The 24,371-nt window shown below is 36.0% G+C and overlaps 1 protein-coding gene across 2 annotated transcripts in view; it reads right to left on the bottom strand.

Annotated features, from left to right (window-relative positions):
• Nucleotides 1-24,371, bottom strand: part of LOC129265831 (gamma-aminobutyric acid type B receptor subunit 1-like) — a 42,896-nt gene that overhangs the window by 11,077 nt on the left and 7,448 nt on the right. The window contains exons 2-8 of one of the 2 annotated variants that reach the window (XM_064100466.1): nt 24,046-24,216; nt 14,278-14,379; nt 12,064-12,178; nt 6,949-7,097; nt 6,188-6,338; nt 4,507-4,668; nt 3,173-3,265 (exon numbers count right to left, since the gene is read on the bottom strand). In XM_064100466.1, the coding sequence (XP_063956536.1) occupies nt 3,173-3,265; nt 4,507-4,668; nt 6,188-6,338; nt 6,949-7,097; nt 12,064-12,178; nt 14,278-14,379; nt 24,046-24,216 (943 nt within the window). Of the gene's footprint in view, nt 1-3,172; nt 3,266-4,506; nt 4,669-6,187; nt 6,339-6,948; nt 7,098-12,063; nt 12,179-14,277; nt 14,380-17,405; nt 17,608-24,045; nt 24,217-24,371 lie in introns of those variants that run through there. The other variant, XM_064100471.1, reaches the window with a different exon arrangement.

Here is a 24,371-nt window from a genome sequence, read left to right as displayed (position 1 = left end):
TTTTTCACATGACTACCCACTTTATCATTGACAAAAAAAGAATATTTTATCCCTCAAGCAATCCGCTAGGAATAAAAAAAATTGTTGTCAAAATGTCCCGTACGACGCCTATGGAATCGCCCACTGACATTTCCCCTACGGCGGCCGAAAACAGCAGTTTTAACATTTTTGTACCAGCTATATATAGGTGGTGTGAATAAAAAGGCTCGCAGAACGGACACCGTAGGGAAAAAGCAGTGCTTATTTCTCTGCTACACGTGCGAGACACAAATTATTGATTTTTCACTAAAAAGATTGATACGTAACCAGATTTTGTCACATAAAAAGCCCTCAGCAAAACGGAATAGGGTACAAGGGCTTTACATTTGGAAGACACAAAATGATAGCAAGTAAAATGCCTCTGGCATTCTTGCCTGCATTATGCAATCCAATATAGCAACAGTGCTGACTTTGAAAGCAACCAAGATATATATACAAATATCTTTCAGTAAAGAGGGGTAAAACACCATAAAAATATTCTTAATGATTCCTGACCTTCATCATGTAACCTACAACCCATAGTAATCAGTAATACTTGATTACCCTTTTGTCCAAGTTTAATTAAATGGGTCCATGACAAAAACTTAACCAACCTTGGTTAAGTTTTCAAAGTTGACAACCATAAGTCTCAATCTGATATGCAACCAAGACAAAAAGCACAATTCCTGATATTTCAACTAGAATGGAACTAATAAAACCCTAAATGACACCCTAAACAAAACAAAATGTAAGAATAAAAAGCAAATATAGCCTACCTATCCCATGCTGTATAGACTACTTACTGTATGCTCTCCCTATCTCAAGCTGTACACTGGAATGCCCTATCTCAAGCTGTACACTGAATGTTTTATGCTTGAATCTTTGATTCCAATCTAATTTGCATAAAATGCTTTTGAATCGAAAACGCAGCCCACTAGCACACTATCACCAATTCATGCCAGCCGAAAAAAGGGCTGACATAAATAGACAATAAACAAGGCCAGCATAAAGGTTAGCTGGGGTTGTGATATGTTGTAAGAGTCTTGTGTTGTGCATGGTTATTGTTATGTTGATGTCTTAACATCATAATGCAAATGACATCATCATCATCATCATCAGATGACTTATCACATATTGTTGTGTGTCTCTTCATACTGGCCTTGCTTGCTCACTGCCTCCATCTGATTCACAAGCAAGGTCTCTCTTATATACTCCAGCAAATGATAGGCACACTTTTGGACGGTTAGTCAAGAAACTACCACGTCATGGTCTTACTTCCTAAATCTCATGCATATAAACATGAGGTTTGACAATAGACTTTAGTGATTTCATCCAATAAGGAGAGAGGAGGTGAGAATCTTTTATCATCTATCCAGGAATGCAAATCAGGAATGACATTATTTGAATATACATGTAACTTGGAATTCACATTGACCAGTTCACAAAGGTGTATTCAAACGTTAAGCCCAGAATAGCTGAAATGTTACCAAGCTACCATCTGGTTCTTTGAATTCTGATGGTTAGCATTCATCCATTCATAAGGGTCTGTCTGGTACAAGTACTCAATACAAATGCAGAATGCATCACCTTCAGGACTCTACAATGCTTCTAGGTCAGACAATCAGCTTAGTTAGCTCTCATGCATACCTTAGAGACAAAGATGAATACATGATTCTTGGACAATGAATAAAGTTATATATTAGCCATTAACCCATTGAGCCCAATGCCCAAGATATCTTGTTATGATATATGGATAGTATACATCATTCTCAATGGGCTGTGCTACAGGGGTACCATGCGCCTATACCGTAGTCTTGTACGCTTTGCAGGCAACACAAAACACAAAATTAGTCAGATGTAGATCTCGTTGTTGCGTCTCCTTTTATTTTTGGAGAGCTTTTGGTCCTAACAAGCCCTAATAGGAAAATGTGTTTGAGCCCTGGTGCTCATTTCGAATATTTACAATTAAAATCATAGGACAAAACTTGCAATGTTTAGTGTTCATTTATTTAAGAAAGCTGTCCTACAAACATATAAAAATATTATGACCATCAAAGCTTGTGTAAAAAAAATATTAAAAAAATATTTTGTAATTTTATTACCATTTTGTGTTTTGAAAATATATACACATTACATAAATCTATTTATTCACTTATTTATGCACATGTTCAGCAAAACTAAGGAATGGCTTAAAACAGTGTTTAGACAATTATAACAAGGAGGGCAGTTTTAAGGATGAAGGGAGAGGGAAAGAAAAAAAAGGTGAAGAAGTAGAAGGAAAAAGAATGAAAATAATAGTAGTATATTAGCATAGAATTATTATTTGAGTAGTAAATTGGTATAAAAGGAGTAGATGATGATGAAGGAAGAGGAGGAGGAGGAGGAGAAAAGATGAAAATGGTGATGAAGAAGATATAAAAAAAAAGAGAAGAAAAAAAGAAATGTAGAAGAAAAATGGATAAGATGAAAAGAGAGAGACAGAGACAAAGAACGGGCAGGTAGGAAGTATCATCAATCGAATTAAGTAGTCATTGACTGTAAAATGATACATTCACAATCCCTCATCTCCCGATGTTCACCAATACATCATCGTCGATCAATATTGATTTTCACACATTCTAATGACTTTGTATAAAAGTGGTTTTCACTCGAAACATTTCGCAATTTGCCCAACAAGCGTATGCTTTAAGGAGAATGAAACCCTTGGCGCAAGTCTTTTTGAGTGAATGCAGAAAAATCAAAGAATAAGATAAATGAAAATTGTAGTTAAAATTGGACAAATAAGATAATTATCAGCATTTAAATGTCAAGTACACTAATGCTTTGGAGTTTTTTTGGAGAGATTTTTATAAGTCAATCTCCAATGTAACTGATTGATTGAAGGATTTTATTGGGGGAAAAAGAACATTTTCCCAGTCCATACACTGAATTGCAAAGGTTACGATGTATGAATAAGATGAAAAAAAACCCAATGATACAACACGTTCTGATTAAAGTGAATTTGACGATGTCAACTTTTTTCTTTCATTTTCTCCAATATTGGAAAAAACCCTCCCAAGAAATTTAGGATCAATAAAAAAATGTCAAATTTGGAATACATCATGAAAAAGAAAAATTTCAGTGCAGTCCATTGATTACCATGGCAACATCTCACCTTTCCATGTGATTGGGTTTTCCTGACTCCATGTTAATTCGTCGCCAGGGCTTCTTGATGGGTCGTAAATGCCAACACGTACTTCCGTGTTTCCTGTTCAAAATAGTGCAGAATCTTTCATTACCATGGTAACCAAACAAAACTCTCACTCCACAGAGATGGCCAGGCATGAATGTTTTAAAGAGTTGGCATTTACTGTTATGTTTTTTTGAAAGACACATATTTAATATAAAATTTACCAAATAATGGGTAAAAGAGAACATGCATGTTTGCTTGGTAAAGATACGCAAAATGCTGTGTCAGTTTTACACAGTATTGTGTAAAAATTACCCATAAACATACCATAGAAGTCCCCTTATAACCCAATACAAGGCAATCCTTACTTAACCCTTTTTCAAGTATATATGCACATACCAAACCACATTCACTTGAAATAATATTAATGGAAAGACAATAGAGATAAAGTTTATCTTTATTTTACCCAACATTGAATGATCACAAGCATGGTACTGACATTAGTGTTTTTCTAATGTTAATCATTCCAAACAATGATGATGTGTAATTTCACATCTGGTTTTGTTTTAATCTTCTTTCAATAATGTTAAATCATACATACACAATATGAATATGCTATTCAAATTTCAGCCAAGAATAAAATATAAAAGATCAGTAATAATTTCAATGTTGTACTTTTATATTACCATCAGCTATTATTCATACTTCTTAAATATCATATACTTTTTAACAATTTCACGATTCTAATGCCTATTAAATTTGACAGTACCTTTTCACTAATTAGTTTATAAGGACAGTTGTACAAGGTTCAAAACAAATCATAGAAGAAAATCTTTGAAATATACATTCATGCTGTTTGCAATATCACCTGTGCGGTACACTCTCAGATTTTTTCTAAACAACCTGTATAAAGTTGTTTAAAATGTATTGGGATTTTTATTCAACCTCTCGTTGGTTGGATCATATTCTAACCAACTTTTGGGTTGGATAAAAAGAATTGAGAATGTACTACATTACATTCAAAATCATTGCACATTAAGAGAATTACATTTTAAATAGTATTAAAAGGCTATATAAAGTACCCGTAGTAAAAACTTAATTGACGTTGATTGGGACAGGTTGGAATTTAATGCCGCTCACAATAAGAAAGACCCACATCCACACCATCAATTTGGTGATTATAACATTCAATACCTGTTTCATGAATCATTATGAGCCAATCAGATGCAAGGATTTCAGTAGCTTATAACATATCTAGATGAAAACCAATGAATGTTTCTTTCCATGAAATGCTCCCTAGCGCAGAAGATTGAACTCACCTATCTGTCTTTCAACTTGCATAAGTCCCTTTCTGTCGCCCACGGCAGTGAACTGGACGGGACCAGACACCCCTTCGAAGTTGGTTTTGTTCATGATGTGGTAGAATATGTCCGCTATTTCGTCGTCCTCGTAGCTGAAATCGGCGATCGATTTGGGTGGATCTGAGGAATGAAACAGAATCAAGGAGGATTAGTTGTAAGCAAGGTTATACTCTGCTTTGGTTGAACATGACCACTATGTGTTGAACACTGGACACTATAAAAAAAAAATTCTAAAATGTCGCATTATTAATCTGGCTTTCTTAAAAAGTCTCGTTAGCTACTGAAATAATTCAATTTGATTGGCTGATATGATAATAAACTTACATAAATTGTAATTCTATCATAACAAGACCTAGAAAATAGTGCCTATAAACCAAGTTGGGTTGCTCCACCCTTTTTTCTGCACTGTTGGGGATTTCACAAATTTTGTCCCGTTGTATCAATTTCATGGAAGGTAGTAGAGTATATGTATAGTATTTCAGGGCCCCGTCTTACAATGATTGATCGAATCAACGTCAACTATATGGAAATCCATCAATGACATAATTTGTCAAAGTATCAAAATTTGCACAATATACTTTGTGAACAAAGAGAAGCACACTGAATCGTCAAGAAAACGATGGATGTTTAAATATACTTCATATCTAGAGAATAATTTAAATGAACATGCATTTTAGATGATGACGTTGCTGGTTTTCCATGGTTGAGGTTGATCAGATCAATTGCAACTCTTTGTAAGACGGGGCCCTGGTATGACTTCAAGACTTTTTTTTCACATAGGCCTTTCCATATTGGCCAGGCTCCTCATTTCTCAATGGTCCGTTTTTCTCCCTCTTACAAAGATAGCGTCGATTATAGCGTTGTATTTCCCCCCCCCCTTTCATTCATGGGAGGAAACCTTTGAATACTTTTGTGGCTTTCAATATAAATCAAATAATCACTGTTGCTAAAGGTGATGGGCAAACTATCAATTTTGAGGCACTCTGGATGCAGCTATCTTTCCGAAGCAAAGCTAAGGAAAGATAGCGAGTGCATCCAGCTTGCTGAGGAAGTGATAGTTTGCCTCTTCACCAGAAATCAAGAGCTGATTACATGCTTTATATGCAGCATTGAGAACCACTATAAATGAAGGAACCAATATCCATATGTCTCGACAAGAAGTTTGATTTTTTTTAAAGTTTTCTTTGAAAAAAAAAGAATCCATCAAGACTATTACGCTTGCTTTAATGCTAGCGCATATGTAATCTGTGCCCAAGCATCCGAGATCTTGCTCCAGCAAGATTTATTGTGACCTCACAAAGGAAGTTTACCATCACAAAAAACAAAATCGAGGGGCAATGTGCTTCTGTTTTGCGCAAAGTTTTACTGCTGTTGTGTATGTACAAAATGATGGAGATTGATGGACAAAACAAATCAAGGGGCCGGGCGATGACCTCTTCATTTCGCACATACTCAGATTAATTCAAAACGCATTATGACCCTCTGGGCTGAAGTGATCAGTGGAACGCAACACTTCTACCACTGCGAGTGATGATTGATGGGGGAAACTACCCTCTTTCATGTGACTGACTTTTGATCAATCCTATCTAAATTTAGATTCTTAGTACGTGGAATATGAATGATGAACATTTATACTCACTCATTCTTTGCAGTATTTCTTCTGCTTCATGAAGCATAAGAGCGATGGTCCAGACGCTATCGTAGCCATAGGGTGCTTCCTGGTAACCTGAAAGAGTCTCAGGGTTACCTCCAACATAATCTGTGTACTCCTCCCAAAACTGCTCCGTGGTCTAGTAATAAGAATAATGATAACAACGATAGCTAGATTTTTACAGCACTTTTTGGCAGAGGATACAAAGCGGAAACAATTAGTAACACTATTACTATTTATTTTACCAACAATTAAATAGACCTAAGTTCTCTCATTCTCTTGTCAATGACCTTCTCCCTTCCCAATACTTCTCTTGTTTTTCACCCAAAGCCACATATCACATCAAATGCAGTACATCTTCCAGGTTGCTTACAGCATGTTTTTCGTCACCTCCACTCCACATATTGTAATGAACACACCCTCGCGATACTGCAGGCACAGACCCTGATTGAAACTTTGATCAACAAGACTGTGTCTCCCCGAAAAGACTAGCACATACTAAACTTGCTGTCCTTCAGCACACAAGGCATGAGTAGGCTGCAATTCAGACCCTTTACTCGGGTGGAGTGTTTGCCCAGCAGACTAATACATCTCCCCATCTATCTCTCCAGTACCAATCCCTCCCAACCCTTTCTCTCTCTCTCTACATCCATCTTTTTGGCTACCATACAATACCTCTCTCTTGTCTTATCTCTCCTCTCTCTCTCTCTCTCCCCCTCCCTCTCCATCCTCTGTTCTCCTCTACTCACCTTCCCAGACACACCCGGATGCTGCGCCAGACTGAGAGGTAACGCATCTGTGGTGAAGTAGCCCCTCACCGCTTCATCCATCTGCTCCGAGGTACAATCATGTGGATGATCCGGGTCCCTCACCCTCCACCACTCGTTGCTATACCAACCTAAAAAGGGAATTTCAAGGGACAAGCGCATGAATAGGGGCTCCTTTTGAAAGAGGTAGCAATCTTTATACTCCCCTCAATCTTTTTCTTTACAGAATAATTCATTAGCAAATTATACCCTTATAAATCCAATCACTACAGGAAAGAGGCAACATGCTACGATTGTTAAACTATAACACGTAGTTCTAATCACTCCACTACTACTGCTACTCTAATTGCTCAAAATGCAATTTAAACATTGATTACAAAATTTGTAAGAGGATTATCTATCATCTACCAATGTTCTTATGACTATCTTTCACTAATCATATCACTATCTCTATGCATATTTACTCCTATTGGGTAATGATGCGGTGGGGTGTACAGCTGAAATCAAAATTTTTGATAAATAAAACTCTGTATAAAAAGTGGATACATGATGTAAACCAAAATATGATCATACCGGGTATATCGAAAATGATATAATTTAGTTTTTAGTAAATAACACCCCAACACCCATTACATTAACATAAAATACACTGCATCACCCAAATACTACAACTATCACTACTGCACTATCTTGCAACTTACCGGTAATATGTTTCTGCAATCATTATACGAAAACATATAGAGCCCCAAAACTCCCATTTTAGAGAATACCATAAATTTTTGACATATCAATGTTTTAGCAAACGAATTCAGAAGGAATGTTTCTACGTTCATTGACAAACTTCAATGTGAAGATCAGATTGATCCATAAAGTCGTACATGAGCGAGCACATACATGATCAAAGGCAAAACTGTTAAAAGTAACAAGGTTCATTTTGAGGTATGGGATGAATGATACAGACATAAGTGCTATTGGTGTTAATAAACTATTGTTGGAGTCCTTACACAGGAAAATTATCTGTTTAGTGATTGTAAATGCATTACCCTTTCTTTTACACTTTTACACTGTATATTCTAAAATTTATTGAATGCTATTCATGAATGATAAAGTATCGTTTGAGCCGGCCCTTACACAGCCAATTTTTCGCATTGTTACTGTTTAGTGATCTGAAATAATTAACACTTTCTTGTACGCTTTCATATTCTAAAATTCATTTATTTTGTTTAATCACGATATGTAATGTGTTTTTAAATGGTTGTAAGTGGGCGAGTATGCACATTTTATAATCAACTCTTTGCCCGCCATGGTCAGAATCACTCGTTTGCCACATTTACTTCAAGGTGCAACCTTAAGAGGGGTTTGGCATGGAGCTATGCTATTCCAGCTCAAAATAGCATTTGATTGGTTTATTGTAAAGAAAAGCTTTGTGTGTACACAGTACAATGCGATGCATACATCAATATTTTGTATGTGGGTATGAACAATAGACTTAATGCGCTCTGTGTGTATTGTGAATAGAATGTGACTGGAGTCAAACTTGGCAGTCTGCTGGACATATGTGACTCTAGTCGAACGAAGCAGGCAAAGAGTTAATGCAAAATTGTTATCATTTACTCTGTTATTTTGGCATAAGTAATTACTGCTGCAACTTGTTGAAAGTGAAAGCTTTGCTTTTTTAATATGAATGTTCATTCATGCATGAATTGATGGAATTGATACATTTTTACACAAAAGTTAGAAAATGAATATAGAAACATTCCTGCAAATTAATTTGCTCAAACATGTTTTGGTAAAAAGTTACAGTATTTCAACAAAAATGGAGGAGTTAATACTTTTTTATGTTTAACACAAGTACCATCATGTATATGTTTTCTACTTTTAGCTGCATCAAGTATTATGTCATGCAGGTAAATATTCTCGACTCTATAAAGTTTTGCAAAAAATACTATTGCATCTCTTTTCAGGATTGCAATTCAAAATGTAAATTATAATTCAAGATAAAAGAAAATATAGGCAGCTGAGATTGGCATTTTGACTTTTCTAAAATCAAACCAGACTAGGCAGAAAAAAACCAGGTCGGGGGTGAGCCTGAGATGAACTCCAGAGGGCGCTTGGTGATCGGCGAGCAGACTTGAAGAATGACGAGAGGGGAGGACTTTTACCGCTGGGAACAAGCAAGCTAAGACCTGTCAAAAACTGGAGGATTGCGCTTTAAGCTTATGTTAGTTTAGATTTTTAAAAGCGTTTGCAGTTAAATTATAAAAACAAAATCTTTCACACAAAGTTCGAACTGTCGAATAGTAAACCATTACTAATGTATTCAAATTCTGTGTGTGGTTCTACACCAACAAAGGACCTGTCACATAATAAACCAATGAAGATAACGATATCTGCATCTTTATATATGATATCGATCATGCAGAAAAGATACTGGGTTAAGGTAATGACCCATCTAATGCATGCTGTTGGGCCTCATGCTATACCAGCTATCTAAACCAATATCTTTTCTACGTAGCCAGACGTAAAGGCACGTTTTTATTGACACATCAGCCACTCTGGTCCCATGAAGAATAAAATATTCAAGGCCCTGTCACATCGTTCCTTGCAAGCCTTGCGTATGACTTGTGTTGGTAACTTTTGTATCTCGCACACAGTTGCTTGCAGGAGCGCGCGCAAGTCTGATTTGCACACAGAAAATTTTGGAACATGCTCAAACTTTGTTGCAGGTGAACTGTGGGCAATCACTTGGACGGCTTGCGAGGAACGATGTGACAGGGCCTTTCAAATTTAAAATCATGTAACGTACTGTTACAGCTTCGATATTTCGAAACTAAGAATGATACGATAATCAAATGCATCATTGACGATGGGGGTAAATAATGCTACTATCCGTATTGTATTCTCAAGGGTGCCCTGAGGTCACAAGTTTTGAAAGTCAGGTGATGTAAAAGTATCATGGGATACATCCGGACATTATTTGCAGGAGATGAAACTTCACTCTGCATACATGTAGGTGTGGGATTAAAACCATGCCTATAATGGAAGCAGGTATCGTTATCATTATTGGTCACAAGTGACAGAACCCTTTAACTTGGTTGAGCTTTGTCCGACATACCGTAAAAAAACATTGATACAAGGTGGACCCAATCCATTTCAGATGCTACCACTGCCGGTAGCAGGTGAATTGAACAGCAAAACACCCTCTTTGGAAGGACATCCGTAAAGTTTGAATACATTAGTAAATGGTATCTTGAACGTTAACACAAAGGCGGATCACAAACTGACAGTTCCAGATGGGTAGAGGACAAAACACATCTCTGAAAAGTTGGCTAAACCCTGACGAAACTGCATGTGTTGTGTAGACATATGTCCATTTCACAGAAAGACAGAAAACCGTTTCCCAAAGACTCCGCTTGGGTGGGAGAAAGGTTTATTTGAAACTGGGAAGGCAGTTTGCTTGAGTTGGGAATTTTGACTATTCCTTTCTTCTTTATAATTTTAATTGTTTTTCTTGAATGGTATGAATTTGAGTGAATATTGTTCGCTTAAACTATTCTCCTTTATGTTATACATCCAAAATTTTGGCATTATCTAATGACATGCAATGACTCTGTCGATCAGAAAAATACTACATATCCCAGGGTGCTACATAACTTTTTAGAAGCACTTTCCCAGTTGGGCAAGTAAATTTTTAAATAGTTGGAATATACTTGCCCAAAAATCGATTTCACTTGCCCAAAAAAATCATTGAAATTTACCTCTCCAAAAGAAAGTTTTGCGGTTTTATAAACCATTGACCTTTTTCTCTCTTTTGACATGAACAGGGGCCCATTTCATAAAGGACTTGCAACTGTTGTAACTTTGCCATTATGCCAACTACCATGGAAACCTTGATTTTGATTGCCTGCTGAGCCCTGTTACCATGGTAGATGCCATAATGGCAAAGTTACAACAGTTGCAAGTCTTTTATGAAACGGGCCCCTGATCTACTGTGTTATTGCATTTCTTTTTCCAAAGTGATTTTATCTTGCCTGCCGTGACCAAAATTAGGGTCAATATATCATATCGACCCTAATTTTGGTAATTCTACTTTGAGAATTTTGCTTGCCCAATTCGGGCATGTAGTTTTGGTCTTTACGTAAAAAAACTTGCCCGACTCTAACTTTTACTTGCCCCGGGCAATCGGGCAAGTGCTTATGTAGCACCCTGATATACAGTACCCTCAGAATAGCTTGGTCCCAAACATTATTGACAAGCAAACATCCCCCCCAAATTTCACATGTCACTTTCAAGTAAACCAATTAAGTCATTGGGGAAATGAGTTTCCGCTTACTGATAAGTAGACCTGTATTTGCATAAGACATGGAGTTTCGTTGGGATTTGATAAACTCTTAGGCCCGAATTCGCGAAGAAGATTTAAACCTAGACCACTGACTAAACCCACGATACAAATGTGCTATGGGCAGCCAAAAAGGTTGAAATCAGCAAAAAAAAAGAAAGCAGCTAAAATTGCCCTTTTATGACTGTCCATATCAAACTTAAGGATTTAGACGATGGTTTATGTAGGTTTAAATCCACTTCATGAATTCAGACCTTAGACCTGTATTTTCAATCGTCCATTTGGAAATTCAATTTCAATTCATATAGATGTTAAGTTTCAAATATGGCATAAAAGTTGACAAGTAGATATAAAATATAATTCAATATGTAAATGAGCATGTCAAAGAACCTACAATTCAAAGTATAATCAAAAGTAATATTCAATGAAAAACTATTCTTAAAATTCATAATATAAATCGTGTAAAGTGATATTCTATCTTATATGAAAAAAAAAACACTTTTTGTGCCATGGCAGACTCATAGATTAAAATTGAGAGATCTAGTTCATAAAGTTACATTCTTCTTGTTCTTGTACATTTCTTCACAGTTTTCTTACTTTTCTCCTTCTTTTTGTAATTCTCTCCCCTTTTCATATAGATTACTTCCATTTTTATCTACATTGATTTTTAAATTACGTTCACTTTTCTTGGATGGTTTTACCGTCTTCTATTTCCCACTTAAAGAGAAAAAAATCTCTCTTACCTTAATGTCCCTTACCTGTTATTATCCACACATATTTCTCGCCGTATAGCCCATCTTTGTAGGCCTGGCAAAATACCTGTCTGGCTTTGTTCTCGTAGAAGTTCCCGATGATGATGCGTGCTCCTTGTTTCTGTATAAATTAATCAGAGAAAGAAAGAGTTGTTTGCAAATCTTGGTTCGGCTTCTTTTGTCTTTGTTGCCATCCGTACCACGGAATGTGCACGTTACTGTTCGTACATAAAGTAATAAGGGTGTCAAAAACACAAATATACTGAAAAAAAGTATATAGTTCACTAGGAAAGCTACCTTTTACGGTTAAATTTGCGAGGGTATAAAAAAAGACTAAAATGCTTTATTAATGATACTTTTTATCCCAACACTACGTGTCTAGAGTCCGATTTGAGCAAGGTGTGGAGGGCGGTATAAACCCTATGTAAGTAAAGATAAAGCCGACGTATCACGTCCTTGACATAATTAAATTATCGCTGTACATGTTTAGGGGGTAAATTCAGGGAATACTTGTCAAGGTTGCCGTTTTGTTTCCAATACTTATTAAGGGTAGGGTTTCACACGTCAATACTCGTTAAGAAGTGCATTTTCAGAATATGGAAAATACCTGTTTTGGGTGCTTTTTCGAAACCCAATGGTCGCACGAGTATCCACTCGTCAATGAAAGTGCCCCCCCCCCCCGGCGCCATATGCAGTGTGAACGTACGTCCAACAACACCCTCTTGAACCCCAGAAATGTGCACCTTTAAATTAAAATTAAAAGAGTTATTTGTGATAAAAAACCATGTTGTTAATTACTGTAATGTTCAAACTCTAGGGTGTAATTTTAACACCCGAGGGTAGGGTCCTCTAGGAACACCACCTGGTGTCGGCTTTAAAATCCCAGTTTTCATAATACACCAGCATGCCCCCTGAAGACCATATCATATCACCACCACTCCATACCACCAGTATCTACCATAATAATACCATGGTTGCTTCACACTGCCACAGCACTTATGCTCATGAGCAAGGCATTGAATAAACAGTCCTCTTTTATCCTACATTCAAATAAATGGAAATGCTATATTCTTGGAACACCCCCCCCCCAAAAAAAAAAAAAAACCTTCAATTAACCACCATTCCACTTTTACCCCTTAAAGACCACCACATATTAAATCAAATTCAGTACCACCTGTCACAAAGTCAAAACTGTAGTGTTAACCAGTGTACAAAGAAGCGCTTCAATAATTTTACCTCGGTGTTCAATTGTGGGTTTCATACATACCCACTAGTACCGGCCACACAGAAACGTTGTTACAGCCAATAATAACCGGTAATATCGTGACATTGACTATTAATGTCAAAACAACTCGTTAGCGTTGCTGCTAACAACTTTTCTGTGAGGCTGGGACAAGTGGTGTTATAACAATACATCTGTATGATGGTGGGCCCCAAGTCTGTGCACCTAACGATTTGAGTTAAGATTTAACATGAATTTCTTCTTATTTCACAAAATTTTTCAGTTAATAATGTTCCTTATATTATTAAGAGTAAGTTTACCAAATTTCTTATTAAAAAATGAAAGAAAATATAGGATTTTCTTGAAAAAACCTCGGGCAATCATTTTCAGATTGAAAAAAAAATGGTACCCCATGTCTGCGCACTCATTCACTTTGCACACAATTCTGGGATTTTGATAAGGCTGCATTTTGAGGCCATCACATGAAATGCCCTAAATTCATTAATTTTCCATTTCGAGTGGGATTTTTTTAATGAATACCTGTCTATGTATTGCATGTTTAAAGTTCGTGCTCGTTGCGTATCTTCTTTTACTAGAATCGCGCAGATACGCGTGTGCGCAGACAAGGGGGACTGCGCAGACTTGGGGGAACTTGCCATACTGACCACACAGAAACGTTGTTAGCATTAACAATGCGCTAACAGAGGCCCTGTTACAACCGGGTAATGTGGAAGCGATGTCCAATGTTGCAACAATGCATTACTTACACATAGAAGTAAAAGTTTTGACTTCACAATCCGGAAGATGTGACTGGGCTTACTGTTGGCGCTGTGTTGGGCTAACAGCATTTCTGTGCGGCTGGCACTGGTTGTTATTTTACCACTGTTTGGTGTTATGTTAAAACTCTATGGTTAACATCTTACACCTTAGGGTGTGATAATCTAGGGACATTCATTGGTGTCAGTTTTGACACACCAAGAGAGAGTGTAACATCCTACCTTGAGGTTTGTTACTTGAAGTGAAGGGTCCTCCGAGAAGCTTTCCGATGCGATGATCTCAATCCCATTCATCCTTGCGCCAGTCAGGAAATCCGCAGTAGGCTAGAAATATTTCAGGAAAAAAAGAGAGAAAAAGAAATACAGTTATGAAATGAATGTAAAAATTATTTCATAATTCCTTTAAGGTCTATATTAACTATTTTCAATCTCTCCTGATGTACAACTGCTTGGTCAATTGAACAATTGCTTATCCCAGGCGCGGATCCCGCCAGATTACACACAATACCATTTCAGGGGCCACATTGTTATTGCACAATAGTTAGCCTCTCAAAATTATTGTTTCTAAATCTAATCCAGCTTGATCCGCACCTTGCATATCCTCATAATTGCCTCTCACAACCCGGGAATGATATGATTTTTGTGTGTAATACAACAATGACAATAATCAAACCTGCAAACAAAACAGGTGAAAATATTTTTTTTCAGTAGAAGGACATGCTACTGGTTAAGACAATGTGGACATTATTGCACATCTACAGTGTATGAGATATTACGCTCCTTTTCATCTTCTTTAAATAAAATACAATTATTAACATGCACATTGCTGAAAACTGCTCGACAGCTCCTCATTTACCACAGAAATATACAGTGCATATCAAAAAAAGGTTTACACTTAGAACCAATCCTTTAAAATCATATTATTCATAATATCCTGAAGCCCTTCCATTTAAACATTGGTACAGCAAATGACGATATAACTGTAAAAAATCTTTCCACTTGAGTGAGCACCACTTATGAAAAGTTTGTGAAAAATGATTTGCTCAGAACTAATAATCATGTGAATAAAAGTAGACGTTAATCGTGAATAAAACATAGACTTTAGCAAGGAAGATTGAATCGAAGATAACTTTTACTATAAATGATAAACAAGTGGAGCGCCTCTGGCAGTCTCACCTGCATCACGCAATTCAATATATCAGCAGTGCTGACTTTGAAAATTACTATAAAATAATTATTCACAAAAAACACCATTAGCATTTCAGCAAGTGGGTATTCCATGTTTATCATTTCATTTATTAGAAAAAAGGCTGTGCATAATTTTTCCCTCTTCATAATGCCTTTGGATATATGTAAAAATATGCACCAGATCACACAATTTCACCTTGAAAAGTAAAAAAGCTCCACACTATGGGAGGACTCCCTCGCACTTCACTTCTCGTAAAATCTCACTCTCAACAATTATCAAATGTTGGCAGCCCTGCCCCTGCCTCAGGGAAATGTGCCCCCTCTCCTTAGAAAATTTGTTGGTGGTCATCCAAATCGTCGTATCACACATACGACGGTGCAAACCTATTTCAGAGAAAATCAACTTAAGTTTACTATGAATTTCACACTTAGTTCCCCAGCCTGACAACATATTCATTGCTTGAAAAATACATGGTTGGAAAGACCAAGAAATTTGCTTGAGAAAATATGGAAAAAGAGCTACATGCTTGTAATTTCGGTTTGAGCGACTTAGATTTTCCCTGTACAAAAACACCATAGGGAAAAAGCGATACGTTTTGACTGACCGCGATGTCAATGCACGCAATCAGTTTAAACATTGTATTGCTTTACATGTGCAAAGTCAATGCAGTGCCACGTGCCGATACGACGGTTTGGTTGACCGCGCGCATTGAAATCGCGGTCAAAGCGTCGGATCGCTCTGTTTACAGTACACGTTTCCAATAGGATTTGCACATTTTATTAAAATTTGTATGGCATCGCCGTGAAAATCCTCTCATATCTCAGAAAATAAAATGCTGCCTGAAAATTTAGTCGTGAATAGAGTAGGACTTGAACTTTCATTTTCTGCAAAAATCTAAAAATCGACTTTTTGACCAAAATTGACTAATATGACGGTTTGGATGACCGCCGACGAACTGTTTAGAATTTTGGAGTTATATTCGCTTTAATTTCATATTATCCCCTAATGATATGAACATATTTTAGAAATTGAGGCACACAGGAAATACTATTTCTTTGCATGATAAATCAAGTGCGTAGCTTTAGGAACCCCTCTACCTCGGGCGTCGAAATCAAGGTGTTCGGAAAACTGGCAGAATTTTCATATTAGATCTAGTAAGTTTTGTAATATTTTCTTTTGGTTAATGATCTTTAAAATGTTTGCCACAAATAAGTGTAAGATAATTTGTTCAAAAATTAAAATTGGCATATTTTTTTCTTTTATATAGGCCTAGTGCGTAGCTTTGCCTTAGGTCCCCCCCATCATAAATTTGAAAGGAAAACCATCATGTTGCAATCATGGACTAAATCTACCTCACTTATTTCCTGTTTGGTAAGTGGAGGCTGCAGTCTTTATTGCATAACTTTGGAATATCAGTTGTTGTTGTTGTTGTTATTTTAAATAGGCAAACTAGTCAGTTTTGACTATTGTTGCCTTGTAAATTTGCTTTCCCTTTTTTTTTCAAAAAGAATAATTTCTTTGTTCAATCTATATCAGTTAAAAAAAGTAAAGGAAAGATAGGAAAGAAAAGTTCCTAGGAAATCGTGCAAGACCACCTCTCCTGCCCTGTATTAGTACGTTATCCTGACAAGCCCGCTCGAGGTACATTTCGAGGGCGTCTCAGGCGTACAAACAAATTGTACTCCCTATGTCTCTCAAACGTGAGCAGGTGGCGCTCTATCCGATACCTCGTAGAACTCCATTTAAAATTCCGCAGGTGAAATTTTATGTCAAATCGATCAGATCAATATCAACATTTTTTTTTTATAACTTTTTAACAAAAAAAAAAACATTTACAGTAGAGTAAATACTGACATTCAAGGGCCATATGATAAAGTGAAAGTGACAAGAAAGGTGCACACATAGACTATTTAGGTGAAAACATCATTGATTACATCATAAACAATTACCCCCCAAGATCGATTTATCAAAAGTAGAGTGAAGCAAGCTGGGGAGGGGGGTTCTCTCTATGACTCAGAGAACAATTGGCATTCCATAAATTTCGAGCCTTCGTCAATACTCCGACAAAACCACCTCATCAGACATCACCGCCGCCGCCGGAGGCGTAGGGGTATAATTTCGGCCAGTCCCGAAGGCGAAGATGGGTACGGGGGTTTCTTACCATCACTCGTAATCTTTGCCTTTCCAGGACAAAAAGGATGCTCTCGTAAATTTCCCTGAGCTGACAAGGTTCATAAGAGATTACTTTCACTAAATCACTTTATTTCAAAGAATCAAATATCGTGCACCAGTGAATTTGGGATGCTTTTGGCTGACTTCTCCCTCACTGGTATACTTGTTATCAGCAGGAACTATGGAGCGCCTCGATAAATCCCCCCCCCCCCCCGTCAGTGGTCGAAATCGAAGCCAGGATTTAAAGAGGAGCTATTACATTTATTTCCAAAGGCTTAATTGTTAGGATCATTCTCATACAAAAGTTACAATATAATGGACTTGACAACTATGAAATCAGAGCTTGTAAGCGCACCGGAAATAAGTCTTGACTCATCGGCTTAAAATTAAGGACTGGGGGAAATATAGGCCTATTTCCATACAAAAAAACCCATAAAAAACGAGAGAATTATACACAATAAGTTAAATGAAACAGATCGTTAATCGTCAACCAATCACCCCACACTGAAACGAGGTAAAGTACTTACTGTACGAATAAAAATCGAAAATAAAATTAGACAAAAAAGATTACAAGGAAGTTCATATCTTCTGAAGACAACTTAAGAATAAATACAACCAACCCTTTTCCAAAAATGGTAAGGGTCGATGACATCAAACTTCTCTCATGAATTTATGACCATGTGAGAAAACATGTTCCCGTTGTAAAAAGTTTGACAATGATGAAAAGTCATCACTCCCTCTTTTCGAGCATATTTCTCTACAACAATAGACAAACATTTAACAAAACCAAATACGTAATTGCGTATATATCAGTTAATACTTTTCATGAATTCGAAAGCTTAGAACTTTTTGCTTTGCATTAACAAGGGGACTGGGGACGACTAGTAAAGTAAAATGAAGCAATGATTATCTTAATCAGTCAAAGACGGATAACGCCCGAGAGCTACGGCATCAATAATTAACAAGATCAATAAGGTTTCAAATATTCATCTGATGTTCTAAACTTGGAATAAAAGATATAACATTGTCATCCGGTACTGGAACCTAATATTTTGAGAGGTTTTGATTCCGCTCCCAAATCATATTTCATACATGAATGTCATGGTCATATCTGTTACTCTGAAATCGCATAATACACATGCTTTAATACATGAAGCCTAGTTTTAGGGGACGATAATTATGCTCAGGCATAAGAATGAGTTTAACTAATCAAACTTAAGAGACACTTTCAACCCTGTAAAAGTTAGATGGCTTATGCGCTGCTTCTTCGCGATGAATTTTCAAGGTCTAATTATTTTCAAACAAACTCAGACAAGAATAAGAATCAGCCGCGCCCACTTTGGATAACAAATACCTATATTATTCTACTGTGACAGAACAGCACGAGATTTACTTTGTATTTCCAAGTTCCAACAGATGTTACAAATCAACTTCTTGGTAGAAATTTAGAGGTTGAATTAGTAGTGTACCTGAGTGGAGGTATGTGTATATTACGGTTACTAACCTTTCAGATGGGGGGGGGGGTGCTTGGAGGCCATGCTCCCCACCCCCACAACAACAAAAATCACACCAACGAAAAATAGGAGAATAAAAAAAACGAAAGCCAAAGAGAAATATGTATATTATTTTTTGAATATTAAGTAAAAATCTACCAAAAATTATATTTTTGTAGTAAATCGGTCAACATTTTTTTGCTCGCCCACTTCTCTCGCTCGCATTTTTCACAGAATGGTGATGTGTTTTTTTTCTCTTAATGTACAAAAGAGGGATTCATCCTTTTGGAATTAGACAAATCGTGTTTTCTCCAAAAATATTATCAAACATATAGAATACAATATCAGTTGTTATCATAATAAAGTATTCTTTTACAATAATCAAGGTTGTAAAATGAAAACTTATTTTCGGGCAACCTAAATCGCTAAACATTAAAATTTTCAAAATCTAATATAAAAACTACAATTTTAATAATAATGATTTTTTTTTTAAATGCCGCTGATTAAAAAACGATATCACATTGAAGACTGGTATATTGTACGGAAGTTAAACAAAATACTGCCTTGACTTTAAAATAAATAGTATTGCAATCGTATGAGCTATTGATTTTATTCATATTAACAAACTTTGAATGAAGATAATTGCCATAAAGAGGGAGATCGATCGATTAGAGATGACCATGACTTGGAAACAAATCAGTTCAATAAACGGATACCGTACTCGAAAGCATTCTGCAGTGAGACAAATATTGTATGATAGATGAATGAATTGTTGATTGTAAGCCCTATAATTCCTTTGCTTATATAACGCTGTTTTATTTGTCTCGTCGATCAGTTATTGTATATTTGTATTTGTATCTATTTTCATTCATCCATATACAAGTAACTGTGAAGTCAAAACATATCTAAGGACATATACAAAGTTTAATCAAACCCATCAAGGATTGTATCCCCGAGGACATGGAGGAGAATATGTCTAGGATTGCATCAAGATAATAATGATAAAAACTTATATTGAACTACACAGCATTGCAAATGATAAGAATGATTGGAGCCATATATAAAAAAATCATAAATATACAAAAACATGCTATGAAGAACATATAGGTCTCCAAGGTCCCTTGGAAAAAAAAACAAGATCTTCTTTGACAAGAATCAATCCGCTTTAAAATAAACATACAACATTTAAAAGTATATTTGTGGAGGTTGCAAAAGTCTGAGACATGTCGGGCTCTACATGTTGTCAGTGCGTGTAAAATCGTTTATAGAGGATACCTTGAAGATATTATTTCAAAAGCATCATGATTCTCAACTATTTTAAATAATGATATTCTCCATCTATTACATTATATGGACGTTTATATGACTTTCATAAAAAGCGATCGATTAGCGTAAATATCTGAGGTTATTCCTGCCTGATCTTAAGTTTTGGAACTATGCTTACAGCATTGACTGCAAGAGAAGCATGCTTATAGAACCTGAATAAAGTTAATCAATCCCTTTATAGAGCTGTGTATCAAAATTTGTGTCGAAATGTTCCCTTGAAAGCTTGATCAATTAAACAAAAATAACAATGAAATACGACGGCAGAATGAAATGAAGATAAACTTCCCTACGAGGTTTGCCTTTCAACACAGTAGACAGAAATGATGATAAATGACATTCGTAATTATGCCCTGTAATGAATCCCATACATTATTGTCGGTTTATATGAAGATACGGTAAGATATCAAATCATCCCAACTTGAAAATCAAGTGGATAGATTCACTAATAGTCTTGTCAATTAATTTCACTGGAAATGTTTCTGTCAGCCAATCACAAGCAAGGATTTTAATAGCTTGTAACAATAAATTGTTAGTTAAAAGGGGCACGAACATTCGCTTCATGTAATGCTCTCGGAATAGAAGATCTTATAACATGTATTAGTAAATCAACTGACTGACATTATGGGCTTGTTAACCATGAATGGAAATGTAATAAATATAACAGGAAATCGACAGTCCTTGTATCTTGATTCCAAGAGCCATATATTATAGTGCTGAATGGTCTTGATAAATACCAAACTACGAAAGGGATGGAAATATCCATGTGGTTTCTACGTAATTACTAAACTATACTTAAGTTCTACAAGAATACAAAAAAAACTAATACAAAGTAAAGCTTATTCCATTCAATTTTCACTTAAAGGACAAGTCCACCCCCAACGAAAAGTTGATTTGAATAAAAAGAGAAAATCCAACATGCAAAACAGTGAAAATTTCATCAAAGTTGGATGTAAAATGAGAAAGTTATGGCAGTTTTTAGTTTCCCTTAATTGCACAAGACAGTTATAATGTACACCCTGGTCGGTATCCAAATGAGGAGACTGATGACATCATCCACTCACTATTTCTCTTGTATTTTATTGTATGAAATATTCTAATTTTCTCCTCATTATCATGTGGAATATTATTCCTCCCTGAACATGTGGTATTTTATGTGTCAGTCAAGTTAGCTCTTATTGTAAAATTTGTAAAAAAATGAAATATTGTTTATTTCAATCAATAAAAAAAACCAAAAGAAATAGTGAGTAAGGGACATCATCGACTCTCTCATTTGCATGTCACCGAGTTTTGTTTTGTGAAAAATAGGCGATATTCTAAAATGTCATAACTTTCCTATTTTACATCCGATTTTTATGAAATTTCCAGCATTATCCTCGTTTAATTTTTCGCTATTGATTCAAATCGACATTTTTCTTGGGTGAACAAAAAGTTGATTTGAATAAAAAAAGAGAAAATAAAACTTCTTGATGGAAATCGAAAGATTAATACGTCACGTGGTAAATACACGTAGGCCTATACCTGAGTGGGGTATGGGGCGTTGCCAGAGAGACCCCTGACAGAATTTCGATGACCCATTATTTTTAGTGCTTGTCAAAAAAAGTAAAATACAAGTGGTTCCTTCCAGAAATGGCGGTGGCCTTTTAACTTTTTTTTGTATTCGAATAATGAATAATAAATAAAATCCATGTGAGGCCCTACATGCTGCCAGTGCATGTAACATTGTTTTTGTAGGATACCTTGAAAATATTTTTGATAAGTATCATTACATGATTCTCAATACATGTATTGTATGAATTATCATTTCCCTCTATTGACTACAACGTATGGACGTTAGAGAATGCAGTCATCATATTGATCGATTAGCCTAAAAATCTCGGGTGATTCCTGTCTGATCTCGAGTTTTGGAACTATGGTTACAGCACTGGCTGTAAGAGAAGCATCTTTATATCCTGAATAAAGTTTAACAATCCCTTTATAGAGCTGTGTATCAAAATATTATTGTGTCGAAATTTTCCATTGAGAGCTTGATCAATGAAACAAACAAAAAATGAAATTCGACGGCAGAAAGAAATGAAGATAAACTTCCCTACAAGGTTTGCCTTTCAACAAATTAGAGAGAAATGATGATAAATGACATTCGTAATTATGCCCTGTAATGAATCCGATACATCATTGTCAGTTTATATGGAGATGTTGTAAGATATTAAATCATCCCAACTTGAATTACAGGGGACAGTCTTACGGATCGTCTTGTCAAATGCATACTTTTATCACCAGCATTATTTTGTCACTTTTACTGGAAATGTTTCTGCCAGGCAATCAGAAGCAAGGAATTTAATTAGACCTTAGAACTTAGCATGTTCCATATACATGTATATGTGGACATTGATTCGCAAGGGTCCGCCATTGGCATCGATCATGGGGGATGAGGACTGCTTCGTTCCAAGTTGTGTCCCGATCAGTAAGATCTCTTTTAATTGTTCTCCACCATGTTAGATGCGGTCTCCCTCTTTTCCTTTTTACCCTGCTTCTGGTTTCCAGCCTTCCTGACTATGTTGTTTTCTGGCATCCTAGGACGTGACCAAGCCATTTCAGCCTTCGTTTTGCAATTATTTGGCTGAGTAACTTTCGTTTGGTCTCTTACATCATCATTTGTAAGGTCTTCCCTCAAAGATATCTATTTATTTTTATATTAAGGAATTTAACAGCTTGTACCAATTGTCAGTAAAAAAAAGGACACCAACACAAGGTACTTATAAAATAAGTGAATGACATTATGGGCTTGTTAACCTTGAATGGAATGCAATAAACATTGCAGGAAATTAGTGATCCTTCTATCTTTGATTTATGACCCATATATCATTGCGAGGCCAGGCGTTGTGAATTCGCCCCACAAAAAGGTGGTTTTCATTTAATACTTTTTTTCAGTCGGTATTAATATCGTTTAAACAGATAAATATTGTCATAAAATTAAACTGTCTTTTGAAAGATACATTGGTGCTAAAAAGGTCGTGAATTACCCCTGCGGAAAATGATCATATTTCAAGTGTTCAGGTTCTGCTATGTTTTAGATATTTAATTGTGAAGTCAGATGATAAAATATTACATTCAATAAAGTTTTGTTTTGATCACCGAACATTGTAGTGCTGTTGTCTCCATTCAACACTCAGCATGAAGGTGGAGTTCACTAATTTTCTAGCACCACTGTAAAAGTAAACTTTGAATGTATATATATATACATTTTAGCACAGTGGTGCTAAAAAGTTAGTGAACCCCTGCGGAAAATGATCATGTTTCAAGTGTTTAGGTTCTGCAATGTTTTAGATATTTAATTGTGAAGTCAGGTGATAAAAATATTACATTCAATAAAGCTCGTTTCTCTGGGCTCACCGAACATAATTGTAGTGCTGTTGTCTCCATTCATCACTCAGCATGAAGGTTGGATTCACTAACGTTCTAGCACCACTGTAAGTGTAAATTTTGATGGTATATATATATATATATATACATACATATATATATATGTATATCAAAGCAGTACGAATTACAACGCTATGTGATTCTTTGTATTGCTATTGATTTTGTGCTCGAGGGGCTACAGTATTTTGGGGGTTAGAAATTTAAGACAAAAATAATGAGAATGATATTTTTTGATACACAAAATTTACATAAATTTGAGTATCAAAAATTGATCAATAAAAAATTTATCCATAAGCTCATCTTCATATCTATATGTGTATGTAACAATTGTTTAAGTATTTAATGAAAATATTGCATAATTAAATTAAATTGAATAGAATCAGTCCATACCAGTGAGAAGAGTTCGATGGTTTGGTGTAAAGTGGCGACCTTATGCCAGTTGAAGTGGCGTAACATGGCGAACTTGACGACATTGAAGACTGTCTCTGGTGGGAACATCCGGAAAAACTTTGGAAAGAGATCTCTCTCGGATAACTTTGGTGAGGCCGAAGAATACGACAGCTGAAAGATTAGATAGGAAAAAAATGGTTACGTATATGATTTGGGCTCACAACATTGATCATACATGTACACCAATTAGGCATATATTCTACCCAAAAAATGTGAAACAGAAATAATGTCAAGAATAAAGGATACGTATAAAAATCTCTCTGTGG

This window comes from Lytechinus pictus, chromosome 1 (assembly GCF_037042905.1).
Source record: "Lytechinus pictus isolate F3 Inbred chromosome 1, Lp3.0, whole genome shotgun sequence".
NCBI classification, from domain to species: domain Eukaryota; kingdom Metazoa; phylum Echinodermata; class Echinoidea; order Temnopleuroida; family Toxopneustidae; genus Lytechinus; species Lytechinus pictus.
Note: the sequence above shows the minus strand (reverse complement) of the source record. Positions and strands in the feature narration are given on the sequence as shown.